Source organism: Geospiza fortis, unplaced genomic scaffold (assembly GCF_000277835.1).
Source record: "Geospiza fortis unplaced genomic scaffold, GeoFor_1.0 scaffold254, whole genome shotgun sequence".
Taxonomy (NCBI): domain Eukaryota; kingdom Metazoa; phylum Chordata; class Aves; order Passeriformes; family Thraupidae; genus Geospiza; species Geospiza fortis.
The window spans coordinates 225,699-241,024 of record NW_005054441.1 but is presented as its reverse complement, the minus strand read 5'-3'; the positions used below and the strand labels follow the sequence as shown (position 1 = coordinate 241,024).

General features: G+C 55.0%; 1 protein-coding gene across 2 annotated transcripts; it reads right to left on the bottom strand.

Annotated features, from left to right (window-relative positions):
- Positions 1-1,243: 1,243 nt before the first annotated feature.
- On the bottom strand, positions 1,244-10,782 carry MOB3A (MOB kinase activator 3A). Of its 2 annotated transcripts, XR_004082407.1 has the most exons (5): positions 10,693-10,782; positions 5,084-5,626; positions 3,279-3,481; positions 1,455-2,439; positions 1,244-1,372 (listed from the first exon to the last, which is right to left on the bottom strand). XR_004082407.1 is itself a non-coding variant. In XM_005427298.2 (4 exons), the coding sequence occupies exons 2-4, from the start codon at positions 5,499-5,501 to the stop codon at positions 2,410-2,412; spliced, it is 651 nt and encodes a 216-aa protein (XP_005427355.1). In that variant the 5' UTR covers positions 5,502-5,626; positions 9,781-9,803; the 3' UTR covers positions 2,200-2,409. The 2 variants fall into 2 exon arrangements, 1 of the variants encoding a protein (XP_005427355.1); XM_005427298.2 differs by lacking the exons at positions 1,244-1,372; positions 10,693-10,782 and adding an exon at positions 9,781-9,803 and having other exon boundaries at positions 2,200-2,439.
- Between the last annotated feature and the right edge of the window lie 4,544 nt (positions 10,783-15,326).

Genomic DNA, 15,326 nt, shown 5'->3' with positions numbered 1-15,326 from the left:
GAAGGGGGGGCGGGGGCTGCCGAGGCAGAGGCAGAGCAAGGCTGAGCTGTGGCTCCACAGACCTGTCTGGGCAACATCCTGCACTGCTGGGTGTGGGGCTGGGCTCAGCCACCTCCAGCCCTGCCACATCTTCTCCTACAAAGGTGCTTTTCCTCCTCCTCCTCCTCCTCCTCCCTTGGCTGAGCTGGTCTGGCATGGGAGGGTCTTTCCCCCAAAAAGAAAGGGGGGCTGAGGAAGGCAGCTACATCCCCACAAAGAACCCACAGCACTCCAGGGGGGTGTGAAAGGGGAAGCTGAGGAACAGCAGCAGGAGCTGCCCTGGCTCGGAGGGCTGACCCAGCAGCACTCAGCCCCACCACGGCTCAGCACTTCAGGCCTTGCAGGTGTCCTGGTTTCAGCTGGGACAGAGCCAGTTCTCTCCCCAGGAGCTGGTACAGGGCCGTGTTTGGGATCTGGGATGAGAATAATGCTGATAACACACCGATGTTTTGGTGTTGCTGAGCAGTGCTTACCCTAAGCCAAGGACTTTGTGTGTCCTGTGCTCTGCCAGCAAGGAGGGGCACAACAACTGGGGGAAGCAGGGCTGGGACAGCTGACCCAGGCTGGCTGAAGAGATATTCCACACCAAGGAACAGCACGTTCTCCAGCTGAGCTGCACCCCCAAAACACTGGGAGAGGGCTGGAGGGTGGTCCCAGCACCTCCACTGGGCAGAGGAACAGGCAAGAGCCAGGGCTGCAGGCAGGGAACAGGAGGAGCTACAGCTGGGGAGCCCCTCACTCCCCTCCTGGCCAGGAATACAATGTGCATCCCCCAAATGCAGAGTTTTTCCCAATTTAGTCCACCAGCCTCAATGACTGCACCCCTGGCTCCTTCCCATGGTAGAGGAGCCTCTTGGCAAGTAGCTGAGCTGGAATTCCCCTCCCCTGCCCACTTCCACTTGAGTTTCAAGCTGGGAGAACAGCTCAACCCTTGGGTACAGAGGCACTGCAGACACAAGCCAGGACAACCCCTGGGTCAGGGCCCATGGCCTTGGGACCCAGTACAGGGCTTGGAGCAGCCTGGACCTGGCACAGGGAGAGCAGGAGGATCCCAACCAACCCCCAGGAGCTGTGCCAGGAGCACACACCCACGAGCTCCCAGCTCCCCAGCACAATCCCCAAGGAGCCCAAACACCCTGTGTTTGTTTTGCTGATGGGAAGGTTCTGACGAAGGTGCAGTCACGAGACGCTCGGCGGCGGCATGTGCTGTGTAAATACAACATAATTTATTGGTTCCATTTCAGAGCATGAGTGGTATTTGTACGAGTGTCCTAACGGCAGGATGAGAAATCAGAGAGTCACGTATGTACAGAGATTCCAGGGCACGGGAATGCTTTGTAAGGAAGAAGTGGTTGGTTAGTGGTGCAGTTTGGTCACTTACTGGTCCCCAAATCCTAGGTAGACCCACTACCTACCAGGGGCACTGCCAAGCTCTCCTCGTGCAAGCAGCAGGTGAGGCTGGGGGGCTCTGGCTGCACAGCAGAGATTTTGGTCCCAGATGTGCACAGCTGGATGGGATGGTGATGCTGATGAAGGGGAGAAGGCTCTATACACCAGCAGGAAGCAGGATGGTCCCAGCAGGGTCAGCGTACCACGAGGGACAGGGAGGGAGGGAGGGGATGGAGGAGAATTCCTGGTGCCTGTCCCAGCACCTTCCCTCTGGCGGCTCCCATGAGGAGCTGCCAGCGTGGATCTGTGTCCCCATGGGGACAGTGCAGAGCCGCAGCAGGGCTGTGTGTGCAGAGCTCAGCTCAGGGCTGGGCTGACACACGAGGGCAGATTTCCACTCCAACAGCACAGCCCCAGCTGTGGCAGCCATGGGATGAAGCCCAGTCCCAGCTCACTCAGAGGGAGCACAGGAGAGCCAGGCCTTGGGGACAGGTGGGCACAGAGCAGCTCTGCCCCAATCCCAGACTCACAGCCAGTGGAAGAGGTGCTGGGGGATCCACACATACCAGTCCTGTACCCTGCCTCCAGGGGTGGGAAATGTGGATCCCAAGGGAGGCGCTGCTTCCATGGCAGCACCAGCCCCACGACACAGCTCTGTGTGAAGTGTCTGGCTCAGCTCACTCAGGGCACACGGAGCAGGCAGCTCAGGCAGCTCTTCCCCGCTCCGAGAGCCAACATTCCCATCAAGTGGCCCACAAAATATTTTCTTTCTTTTTTATAGAAATTACTATAAAAATTAGTTAATCTAGAGCATCTTTAAAAAAATATTCCTGCAGTATCACAGTTTTACATTGAAACTCATTAAAAATATAATTTCTTCAACAAAACGTCTCTGTTCTCCCCTTGAATCACCTCTCCAATCTGGGGCTGGGGCTCGGAGTCCTCGAGGAGGTGCCAAGGTGGGAGCAGGAGGGTCTGAGCTCAGTGGCACATCCTGGAGGTCATTTCCTTCTGGCAAAGGGACAGAGAACACAAGGGACTGTGAAGGAGGATGCAGGCTCCCAGGTGAGGGTGTTGATAAAACCCCCTGTGTTTAGCTGTCAGTACCATTCCTGTTGGGTACTGACAGCTGGGGGTGACCCTGCTGCCCACAGCTCCAGTTTGGGCAGGGCCATGTTCCCCCACCACTCCCAGCACATCCCAGTCACATCCTGACTCCCAGGTTCCTGACAGTTACACTGCAAGGCCAACTGGTCCTGAATTTGGGCAATCAGCTTTAGAAGGGAATCATGGAATCTTTAAGGGTTGGAAAGACTCCCAGGATCATCAAGTCCAACCATTACCCCGCCACTGCTGTGTCACCACTAAACCATGTCCCCAAGTGTCACAGCCACATGTTTTTTCTAGGGATGATGACTCTAACACTGCCCTGGGCAGACCTTTCCAATGCCTGTCCCACCCCTTCAGTGAAGAAATTTTCCCTTAAATCCAATATAAACTTCCACTGGTACAGCTTGAGACAGTTCCCTCCTGTCCTGTCACTGGGACAAGACTGAGCCCCCCTGGCTGCCCCTTCTTGTCAAGGAGTTGTGCAGAGCCAGAAGGTTCTCCCTGAGACTCCTTTTCTCCAGGATGAGCCCCCCCCAGCTCCCTCAGTTGCTCCAGACCCTTCCCCAGCTCTGTTCCTATCTCTGGATATGCTGCAGCCTCTCAATGTCTTTGTTGGAGTGAGGGGCTCAAAGCTGACCCCAAGACCTGAGGTGGGGCCTCCCGAGAAGGTTCCAGAGCCCTCTGTGACTCCCCCAGCCCTGTGCTGGCCACAGACCCTGAGAGCCCCCCCAGACACTCACCAGGGGCTCCAGCTCCTTGGTGTCTATGAGATTGAACTCTTTCACAAAGTAGTAAAAGTGCTTGTAGCAGGTGTTCACGTGGGCCTCCGAGCCCATCTGGGTGATCCTGTCGAAGTGGTGGATGTAGACATGGACAAACACCCGGAAAAGCCTGGACAGAATCTTCTTCACCACTGGGAGGAAGTTCTTGGGGAAGGGAGTACCTTGGGAGGGGAAGAGTGGCCATGAAAAACCTTTGGTCAAGTTAAAGCTGGTTGCTTAGGGCTAAAATAAATTGGTAAAATTGACAGATTGAGGCAAAAGTTCTGTCCCTGGTAATTTCCAGCTCTCCTCTCCTTTTTCCTTTCCTTTGGATCACATTTTTCAAAGCACAGATTTTTTAAGTGAAGAGTGATGCACTGCTGTGACTGAAAGCAGAGCCCACATTCCCAGCAGTTGGTTCAGTCAGACAAGAGTTTCTTCTACTACTGCTTGATGTATTTATATAAACAGTGCAAAACACCAGATACAACCAAGCAACTTCCAAAGGAAAGGGCCATTAAGTCCCCACAGTTATCCCTTGTTTTGGTACATCTTTAGCTCTTTGGTTAAAAATTAAAGCTGTTTAGGTCCTCTTTGAAGGCTCCAGGACTGTGTTTGGCTGGGCCCCTGCAGCAGAGCAGTCTGGCCATGCAGCCACCTCCACGGGATATCAGGGTGTAAAGTTCACACTGTTTCTGGAGGAACAAGGACGAGTTAAACCCTTTCCTTGCTCTGCCAGAGCTGCAGCATTTCAGTCAGCATTGAAGGACCTGGTTAAAGCTGAGCTGAAGACAGTAACAACTCAAAAACCCCAAACCACAACCCTCGTGCTGTCGGCAGCTCGTCCTGCAGCCCAGAACAGAACCAACACCCCCAGTGAGGTCCCCAGAGAGCTGCAGCAGAGCCTGTGCAGCGTGAGAAGAATGCCTAGGGAGGGTTTGGTGCTGCAGCTCTCTCAAAACTGGCTGTTTATGGCCCCCCTCCCCTCTCTGCCCACTTCACACCAGGTTTAAGCAGCATTTTGGCACAGTGGAGGATCCCTGTGGATGCTCAAGTGGCAGATGTGCCCCAAATAGGGACCAACTGCATCCCATCAGAGCTCCAAAGGGATAAACACTGGGGCAGGAGGGAGGGAGGGAGGGAGGGAACTCTGCTGCACCTCATCTCCTCCATCCCAGGAGATGGAAGCTCTGCATAGGCTCAGTTGTATTTACCTGATAACTTAAGAGACTAAATTCTTCCATCTTCATCACAAAATAAAACCCAACAATCTGTGTCCTAAAGCTGCTTTTGGCTATGGAGATTGAGGTGTCTTAGGCCAAATTCCTGGCAGTAGATGAAACATGGCCCTTCCCTCCAGGTCTGTGCCAGCATCCCCCCCCTCAGCAGGGGAGGAGGCAGCCAGTGTGGCCTCTAATAACAGAGGGGGTGATTATGGCAGGTGACACCATCACCAGGTGACACAGAACTGTGCCTCAGACTTGGGCTGGCCAGCAGCTCCCAGAGAGGCATCCTGCATCCAGCATGAGCCACTCAGAGACTGACTGACTGCTCTAAGGGCAGCCTCCTGTTTCACTGCCTCGAGGTATCCATGACTCCTAGTGGGATCTGGGTATTCCAGCACTGCAGAAGAGCTGGGAAGAGCTCACTGCACTGCCCACCTGAGAAGCACAGAGGGAAACTGCTCTGTTGTGCTGCAGCACCTCCTGGAACAGCAACAGGAGCTCCACGAGAAGGCTCCACACCCCTCCCTCCCTCCAGCCCCAGCTGGGACCCCAACTCACCGACATTGGTGGGGAAGATGTCCTCGTTGTTGATCTGCACCTCGATCCAGTCCATGAGCAGGTTCATGTACTGGGGCGCGGACAGGGCCGTGGGTTTGCGGTACTTGTGCTCGTCCTGCCACCTGTACTCGTACTTGGGCCCCCCCGACATGACGGGGCAGGACTGCTCCGTGCAATAGTCACTGATGGTGCCGTAGATGAGGTTGATGCGGTTGAAGAAGTCCACGACGTGCACGGCCACCCAGTCGTTCTGCTCCTCGCCCGGCGGCAGCTGCACGGCCACCTTCAAGTCCAGGCCGGCGTTGAGCGAGGCCTGGGCCTTCTTGTGCAGCTCGAAGCGCTGAGTGCCTGGCTCGAACTTGCGCTTGGGCCGGAAGGTTTTGTCCTTATTGAACACTTGCTTTAGAGCGTGGGACATTTTCCGTCTCTTGCGTGTCCTGCAGGCCCGCAGCGGTGACAGCCGGAGGCGCGGCCGCTTCCCAGGGCACGGCTGGGGCGACTCTGATCTTCACAGAAACCTCCCTCTGCTCATCTGGTCCTGATCTGCAACACAGCACAGAAGGGCAGCGATTAGAAGCAGCTTTCTCAACAGGAAACCTCGTCTAAATCCCATAGGAAGAGATCTGGGATGCCATCTGGGCCCTCGCCCCACATCTGAGAAGGGAGGGAGCCCACGGCAGCTTTCCTGCCTCCCCCTTTCCGTCCCCAGCTGGAGGGGTGACCTGGGCTGAACAGAGTCACCTCCTGACCTGTTCCATGTGGGAATGAGGGAACAGGCCCCACAGCCATGGGAGAGGGCTGCCACTCACCCTGACAGTGCCACACCATGAGACCCCAAGGCTGCAGAAATGCCACCACCTGCTTGGCTGACAAGCACTGACAAAGAAGGGTAAAACCAGCTAGGTTTCACCCAGATCCCATTTTCACCTCTGCATCCCCCACTTTGGGAACAAGGCCAGGCCAGGTCAGGGCAGCCCACAAGACAGCTCAGAGCTGCTGCCAGACAGCCCCCACCAAGGCAGCCACTGAAAGTGAGAGACAGGAACCAAGGGGTGGAGGGCAAGGAGAAGAAGTCACAGCTCAGGCACCCAGAAAGCAAATATCCTGAAATAACACCAGCCCCAAGAGCAGCCACAGCCTCTTCTGCAGGTGCACACAGACCATAAACATATTTCCCACTTCAGTTTAGCTGCGTTTACAAGTTGAAAACTGGAAGATGAGGGGAAGCTCATCTTCCTCTTCCAGACTGTAGAAAATCAGCTCCAAGGGTGAGACACAAGTTGAGATCTGAAGGGATGCTGACGAGAAACACAGCTCTGTTTATCTGTGGCTAATTATACCTCCTTTGTTCCCACATCCAGCCCCTCACAGAATTTGTGCCAGGCTGCTCTTTGATGAAAGCTTAAGGAAGAAAGCTTTGTGTACCAAAAATATTATTTTACATGTGCTGGACAGAGAAATGAATAAAGTAATAGAAATTAAGCTGATGCCTTAAATAGCATAAATAAGTTTGCAAAATTTCATAAGCAAGCAAGCAAAAAAAAAAAAAAAAAAAATTTCCCCAAGCAGAATCTACTCAGATTTACATGAGGCCTGAGATTTACATGAGTGTTGCTCCAATAGGTAAATAGTGTCCTCAAATGCTGGCAAGCACATCCCAAACTCAAGGTCATGACTACCATGGCTGCAATCGAGCCCATCTCTAACAGATGCTGCAGTGCTAATCAGCAGTTCTTCTCTGAAGAAAGATTAAAAAGCTTTAAAGCCAAGGCCTCTTGTTTCCTTATTTAATTACAGTGAGGAAGAAACCCCAAACCACTCCAGTTCACCTCACTAAGAACAGCCTCAACATTTCCTGCAGGAATGGGCTCAGTAACCTCTTCCATGCAGGAGCTGAGAGATCCAAACCCCAACATGGGCTATGATGTGTTGGGAGAAACCCTAAAAGCAATTTAATGTGGGCTGAGAGGTGAATCCAGAGCAGATATGTCATCATGAAGTGGTTTAGATTGCAAAGAACCTTAAAGACCATCTAGCTGCAGCTCCCTGCCATGGGCAGGCACACCTTCCATGGGCAGGGACACCTTTGGTGTGCAGGGACACCTTCCACTAGATCAGGTTGCTCCAAGCCCCATCCAACCTGGCCTTCCTGCTGCCAAAACAGCTGCTGTGACCCCGTGAGCCACCTCAGGGGAGGCAAACCCAGCACAAATCCCTGGCAGATGTGTCCTTTGGAGCGTGATCCAGCCCCAGACGTGGCAGAGGAAGCAGTGAAGGGGGTGGGGAGACAGCTGAGCAGTGCTGGTTAGCAGGAGCTGTGTCACAGCCTGGCCACATCCGGTGGCAGAGCAGGAAGCTCCAGGGACTGTGCCCACCCCGGAACCAAGGCAGGGCCCCCACAGAACCAGCAATGTGGGCAGCAGGTGCTGAGGCTGCTGCTACTTCCAGAAAGTCCAGGGAAGCACTTGTGATGAGTTCCCTGCACTGGAGATGGAGGAAAACACATCCTCTCACACAAGAAACCACAAAGCAGCAGCAGCAGCAGCACCCTCTATGTGGCTTTCTGGAGCACCTCCAGCAGTGTGACTCCATCCCTGCTTCTTTTCTGGAGGATCTGCTCTGCAGGGCCTGCCATGGATGTGGATGTAAAACCTAAGGGTAAAAACAAACATCCCCTGGCTTTGGCACCACACATTGAGAAACAAACACCAACCATTTTCCTCATCTGAGCGGGACGGAGAGACTTTTCATAGAATCCCAGAATATTCTGAGTCAGACGGGACCCACAGGGACAATCCAGTGCAGCTCCTGTCCCTGCACAGGCACCCCAACAACCCCACCCTGAGCACCCCTGGGAGCTCCTGGAGCTCTGGCAGCCTTGGCACCATTCCCTGGGGAGCCTGGGCAGTGCCCAGCAGCCTCGGGGGGCAGAACCTTGCCCTGAGCTCCATGCCAAGGCCTGGCCCAGCTCCAGCCCTTGCTGGGCTCCTGTCCCTGTCCCAGAGCAGAGCTCAGCCCCTGCCCCTGTGCCTGCCCTGGGGAGGAGCTGCAGCCCCCGAGGAGCCTCCCCTCAGTCTCCTGGGCTGCAGCTGAACCAGCCAAGTGCCCTCAGCTGCTCCTCAGGGCCTTCCCCAGCTCCGTGTCCCTCCTCTGGGCACTCTCCAACAGCTTTGGGTCCTTCTGATCCTGTGGTGCCCAAAGTGCCCCCAGCACTGGAGGTGAGGCTGCCCCAGGGCACAGCAGAGTGGGACAATCCCTCCCTGGGCCTGGTGCCCCCCAGCACAGGGGGGCCCTTGGGGCTGCCAGGACACAGCAGTGACTCAGATCCAACTTGCCACTGACCAGGACCCCCAGGGCCCTTCCCTCGGTGCTGCTCTCCAGCCTCTCATTCCCAGTCTGTCCCTGCACCCAGGGCTGCCCCATCCCAGGGCAGGATCTGACACTTGCCCTTGTCACTTGTCACATGGCTGGGGGTTGCTCAGCCTCCATTTGTCAGGGTCTCTGTGAAGGGCAGGTTACTTGGTGTGGAGGCAGTACTTGTCCTACAAACAAATCCCTGATCCTATGGAGACATCATCCCTGAGAACTGGGGAGCTCAACACAGAGCAATTGTCTCTCAGGCGATTCAGCATCTGTGTGAAGCATTAGCAAAATGAGTAGCTGAGACATCAAGCAGATGCAGCCTATTTAATTACGGTCTCTGACTGCAATGAGCTAAAAGAAACATTTAGCTCTAGGAAAAAAATAAAAATAAAGAGGCACAGCGACCAAAGCATCCCTGACATTGCTCAGAGATGATATCATCTGTACAACACCTACTTCCACAGGCAGGAGTCACAGCTGACACCGCCCCCGCACACAAGGGAAAGGAAAGGTTAGAGACAATTGGGAAATGGGACATGCAAAGCACCTGGATGGTATCTGCAAGCTTTAAAGGTGGGGGGAAAAACCACTCCCCCCCTAAACAAACCTCAGTACATTTTGTTGCCTCCTCCTTTGAGCCAGCCAAGATCACAGCAGACGTCACTGGTGCTCTGAGAGGACCTTGGCCAGAGCTCAGGATCAGAGCCCATGACCCCCGTGGGCTGCCCAGGGCACAAACACACCTCCAGCTTATCCCAAGGACACAGGAGGAGCAGCTCCCTACAATGCTGGACTTGCCTGCCCAGGGGGCTCAAGGCCTGGCCCTCCCTTCCCCTCCCATCCCAAAAGCTCCTTTTCTCTGACTCCCTGCTTGTGCAGCTCCAGTCCTGCGCTGGTTTTGCTGCCAGGGCTGTTGGCACTGTCCTGCCATTCCTCTTCCCTCGCCAGGAATGGTGGATCATGATTTTGCTCTAACACCAGGCTCTGGGCAGAGGAAGGAAGCCCAGGCGGCTGCTTCCCAACTCTTGGTCACTCGCAAAAGCAGCTCAGAGTCTGGAAAAGGGGAGAGTCAGCTCCTCCAAAACACCAGGAAACTGCCTCCCCTTGCACCCTGCTGAGCCATCCCGAGGTTTTCCAGGAGCCAGCAGAGTTCCCGACAGATCCTGCCCTCCCTACAGAGGCAGAATGGCCCAAAAAGGACTCCAGGAGTCCCATGACTGCTCCATCAGTGCCAGCCCCAGCAGCACTCCATGCTCCCCTCTGCTGCCAACACTGCACAGGGGTTTCACAGCAGCCAGGGAAAACCAGCAAGGCGGCAGTCAGCAAGCTCCTACCTGTGCTCCTGGCCTCAGCAGTCACTCCTGCAGAGGGCTCAGCCCTGCTCTGCACCCTCTGTCAGTACTGGCAGGCGCCGAGGCCAAGCTTCCTTTTTCAAAAGAAGGGAAAAAACCTCCCTGTTGGTTTCATGGGCGGGCACAACCCGGCGGCTCCGCAGCTGGGGAGGGGTCAGACACGAGGCCGCCTCCCTCCTCCGCGACCCCAGCGCCGGGCCGGCCACATCCTGCTGCCTCTGCTGGAACAGCCCTCCAGCACAGCCCAGGCAGCAAGGCCGCTCTTCAAATCAGGGATTTGTCCAGTTTCCTGTCCGAGAAGCCAGGCTGCTGTCCTTGCATCGCTTGTAACCCTTGGGTGGGGAGCCTGTGACAGCCACCGTGTCCCCAGAGCTCACCACAATCCTGCTTCCCCCTGAGCCATTCCCAGGGCCCTCAATGCCAGGCCAGAGTTCCCAACACAGGACACAAAACCCCCCTGACTGATAAAGCAGCCCTGATAAAGGTATTTTGCATGCACTGAGCATTTAAAGTAAAAACCTGAATTTACAGAGGAAAAGCAGCTTTAAACAGGCAACTTGCACAAAACAGCCAAGACGGACGCACACGCACATTTTTTCCAGAATTCCACCCCTCTCCTGCTTTCACAAATCCCTTCCCATGGCCACTCTGCACTAGCTCAGTGTCTCGGGACAGGATGAACCTGGTTTGCTCCGATCAAAGGAGAGATTTTACTACAGAGAGCAGGGACCAGAACAATCCTGGCAGCAGCACCACACTAATGGCAGCCAGTTTCTGCGCCTCCAGAGCCAGTCTGGCAACAAACGAGGGCTTGTCTTCCTGGGACAAGACTTCCAGCTGCTCTTTCCAATGGATTTGTGATATGAGGAGCGAAGGTCTGCCCCGTGTGCTTACCTCGGGCAGGGCAGGGCAGGGCGAGGAGGGCTCAGCGTGGCTGGAAAGCACCCCTGGCCATTCATAATCCCGGCCAGCCGGCACTTCCACGTCAGCCGCTTCCTGTCTGGCACTGCCTCCAGCCGCCCGGCCCAGGGAGCTGCCAATGTTTTCCCAAAATTAATCCTTCCCCTCTGCAAGCTCTGCCTTTCCTCCCGCAGGATCACTCCCTGCTGCTGCAGGAGAGCTGAGCCATGGCCGTTCCCTTCGGCATTGCCTTCCCTGTCCGTCCCCCGAGCTCAGCCCCGGCAGCTGAAGCTGCTCAGAACTTTCTGGAGAAGGAGCAACTCAACCCGGCCCAGCTGCATCTCCAACCCCAACCCCACTTCATTCTGCTGCTCTGCAGGACAACATCCACATTTTTCTTCTAGCAGCAGCCTTCGCAACCAAATCTGAACAGGGCACACTGGAAATGCTGAATTCCCAAGGTTTGGGCAAACAAAGAGCCTTTTGTCTTTCACCAGAGCCAGCTTTAAGAAGGTCCTGCCTGTTGCCAGCCACCCCCAGGCCTCGCTATTCCAATCTGCTGCACAATTTGGAAATTCCCGAGTAAGAAATGGTACAGCTGTCCTGGGACTTCCCACATCTCCAGGCCCTTCCTGGAAAGAGGGTGGCTTAGGGGAAGAGGTTGGTTTAGGAGCAGGACAAGGCTATATGCATGAGAAAAAAGCATAATAAAAGATCAAAAATAGTTCTGCTGGGCTTTAACTGGCATCTCCTTCACCCCTGCAAGGCCAAGCATTCCCGACAATCCCAAAGGGAAAAGCCCTGTTAAATTAAGCAGTATCTGGGATAGCAGAGGACCCAGCAGAGGTGAGGGGAGCTCTGGCAGAGCCCACCAAGAGCTGCAGGGGGGAATGCTGCTGCTTGGAGCAGAGAGCCCAGGTCAGCCAGCAGTGAGACACCAGCATCCATCCCAGGCAGATGGATGAACAGGGAGTTTATTGCTTGGCTTCAAGATCAGGATTGACAGACCACGGGCAGTGACAGGGGGGATGTTATGGGTGACACTGCTCACACTGCTGAGTGAGGGCAGGTGAGGAAGTGAGTGCTGGGGAGGCTGGAAAACCCAGTCTGGCAAGGGAGAGGGAAGGCAAGAAACCCAAATTTCCAGCGTGGTTTGTCCCCCTGGCCTTCCTCCCCACAGGCACAGAGGGAAAAAAGCCACAGGAGAAAGTAAGTTCTGTAAAAGGTCCCCTCCTGCTTCCCTCCCCAGAGGGAAAGGTCAGGCAGCAGATGCTGCAATCCCCAACTGTTCCCGTGGAACAGCAGTGACTGCAGGGAGCCCCACGGAGCCCCGGGTGTTACTGACTCAGGGCCAGCCCTGCTGCTCTTACGTGACATCTGCATCCATTGCAATGTCAGAGCCTTGCAGAGCTGCTGGAAGGTGTCCACGGATCCCGCCGGGCTGGGGCTGCGTGTGGAGGCAGAGCTAATCCTCTGTGGGCTCTGCAGGGCTGTGCTAAGCTGACAAGCTGGATCACGACTCCAGCACAGGTTAACTGCACACACAGGAATTTCCAGGGAAGAGCACGGCCAGTGATGGCATAGGAGGACCAGCTCCCACTTTTCCAGGTCCTTCAGGAAGGTCTCTTGCTGTCCCCACTACAGGGCTGGAAGGGCAGGCTGGTGTTTATTAAGTCCCAGCGGAGCTGCTTGTCTCTCCCTGCTTGTGCAGGCTCTGTGCTGTCCTCACTGGACAGGGATATTTCTGGGCCCACAGCAGTTCCATTCCCTCTAACTTTGGGATCTGCCCCTACCCAACTCAAAGCTAACATCAGCTTGGAGCATGAAATTTGCATTAGGATGATAAAATGACTATGGCACCATTGTAACAGTGGGCTGGGATGCCAGGAAGTGTGGGATCACACCCCAGGGCTGAGCTGGAGCACGAGCTGGCCACACAACCAGCCTTTCCCAGAGCATGGATAATCCCAGGGACAAACATCCCTTTTCCCTATGTTAATGTCACACGTTGGGATGAATGGCAGGATTGTTTCTTGCTGATAGCCACGAGGCCTCTCCTGCCCTGGCAGGAGATACAGGAATAACTCAATCCCTTAGCACAGCTCCAGGCACAGAACAAGCCCATGGATGTGGAGCTGGAGACCACCTCAACACCAACCACATCACACAGCCAGAGGAAAGAGAGAAGGAAGCAAAGGCAGCCAGAACACAGCCCCAAGAGAGGCCTGCAGAAAATACAGAGCCTTTCAGTGCAGCCATGGGGCCAGCTCAGCTCCTGCTGCAACCTCAGCTGTAGCCTGGGTGGCTCCAGCTCACCTTCAGTCCCATGAGTTCCCTGGAATCACACAGGGTCACACATGGGAGTGTCTGCAGCATCACCACAGTGGCCTCGTCTCACTCACACTGACCCAGCACCAGCAGCAGCCCTTTGGGACCTCAGCCAGGTTTTCTGGAGGAAGTTAAAGCTCTCAGATGTGAGGGATTGTTTTGCTCTGGCTTTGCCCACTTGCAAAAGTTGCTGTTTTGCTGGAGTTTTTTTCTGACCTCCACTGCCTCCATCTCTTCCTCTGCCCTCCCTTCTGCTTCATGTACCTGAAGCAAAAACCCACCCAACTGCACCAGGAGCAGAGCAGCACCTCCACCACAGCACCAGCTCCAGAGGGAAGCAGGCAGCAGAGCAAACCAGGCCCCAGGGACACCTCTGCCTCCCAGGGGCACCTGGAAAAAGGAGGATAAAGGTGCAGCCTAAGGTGCACTCTTTATTGACAGCATTAGCTGGTATTACATATTCCTAAAGATAAGCTGATAAACCTCCAGTAAAGCTGGTTCTGGATCCACTTACAGCAGCATTTATGGCTCAAGAATCAGAAAATACTTCCCTGTCTTACTAGAAATGGAAACTCAGAAATTGAAAGCAATTCCCTTCCCAGGCCTGTGGACAGGACTGGAAGGTTTTGCAATCTTTGTGCTCTGACCCCAGATACTTTCACCACTCATATGGGACATTTTCTCTTTCATTAGTATGGCCATGGAGATCCCTGGCCCTCACAGAGGAGCAAGAGATGCAAGACCAAGCAGAGCAGAGATCTGGACAGCCCAACCTCCAAAATGGGACTAAATCACCCCATTCCAGTGTGGGGGTACTTTTCACCCCAACAGCAGAAGGGCCATGTTAGAGGTGACAAGGAAGCAGCTGGCAAACAGCTCCAGAGGCAGCAGAAGTGAAGCAGGACAACTTTGCTCAGGATGCTGAGTCTACTCCGAGCTCCCCAAGCCTTGGCCAAGCACATGGGAGAGCCCATTTCCATCTCTGATGATGGCACAGGTGACAGAGCATCCCAGGAGCTGCAAGGCGAGCCAGGCACAGGGAACCAGCTCCCTGCTCAGCTCCTCGCTACAAACCAAGAGCTCCAGGTTTTGCCACCACTGGAAAGAATTCCCAATGCTGCTCTACCTCTTTCTGGGGATTTTGAGGAGTCACAAGCTCACCCCAGGTTCACCTTACAGGAAGTGACTAAGACAGAAAGTGAATCTGAAACATGGGATACACAGTCCAGGGAACAGCGACAGACAAACAGGGAGCTGGAAGTGAGCCTGAGGTTGGGAAAGGAAGCAGAGTGCAAGGACAAAGCCCTGGGGACTGTGATAAACAGGTGGCTGGGGAAGTTTCACATCTCCCAGCAAAATCCCTCCCTGCCCTGCAACTTGGCAGAAGATTTCCAGACCGGAAAGGGACTTTTAACAGAGTGATGGAAATCTAGAAAGTGTGGCCACTCTGCAGCTCTAAGAGGAGGGACTCCTGCCTTTCAATAGCACTGACAGAAAAGCTTTTCCCAAACATCTGTGCTGGACACTGGACAACTCCAGATCCCCTGTCCTTTCCCTCCAGACCACTTCCTGCCCTTTCCTTTTGCCTGTCCTTCTCACACAGGTTTCTTTGAAGGAGCTGAGCTCACTGTGCCCAGATCAGAGCAGAGGCAGCTCTGTAAGATCAGGATTCCTGAGCCTGCAGCGAGAGACAGAAGCAGAGCAAGAGTTTGCTTTCAAGTTCTCTTGACACGTTCTCCCTCATGACAGCTGAGCCGTGGCTTACCATGACCTGAAAAAAAATGGAAAATTTCCTATTCCCCGACCAGCTTAGAGACTGAAAGGTTGGAACTTCAGGGCTATGCCTTTGCCTATAGCAGCTGGGCTGGAGAAAGTGGAGAAGGAGAGGTGGGATAAAATAGGGAAGTTGAAAGCTGTAACTCCACAGTTGTGCCACCAACCCCCTTACTGTCTGCGATATATTTTTTTTTTTCCTCATTATGAATTTTTCGGTTGCTCATGAATCCTGCAGCAGGTCCGACCCCTCTGAAGGGAGGGGGCTGTGCCCAGCAGCCAGGGGATGTCCCATGCAGGGGGTTTCTCCTTCGGGCCGGGCCGGCACAGGCAGATCCATGCCCCGATCCACGCCCCGATCCCCGCCCTGCCCGCCCGGGGGGCTCCGCGCCCTCCTGAGGGGGCTCGGCCGGGCCGCGGCCGCCATCGCCCCCCGCCCAGGCAAACACAAACAATTCACGAACGCCGAGAGCGGGGACGCGGGGGCCGCGGCTCAACAGGTCCCGTCCTGTCCCGCCAAGGCCGGG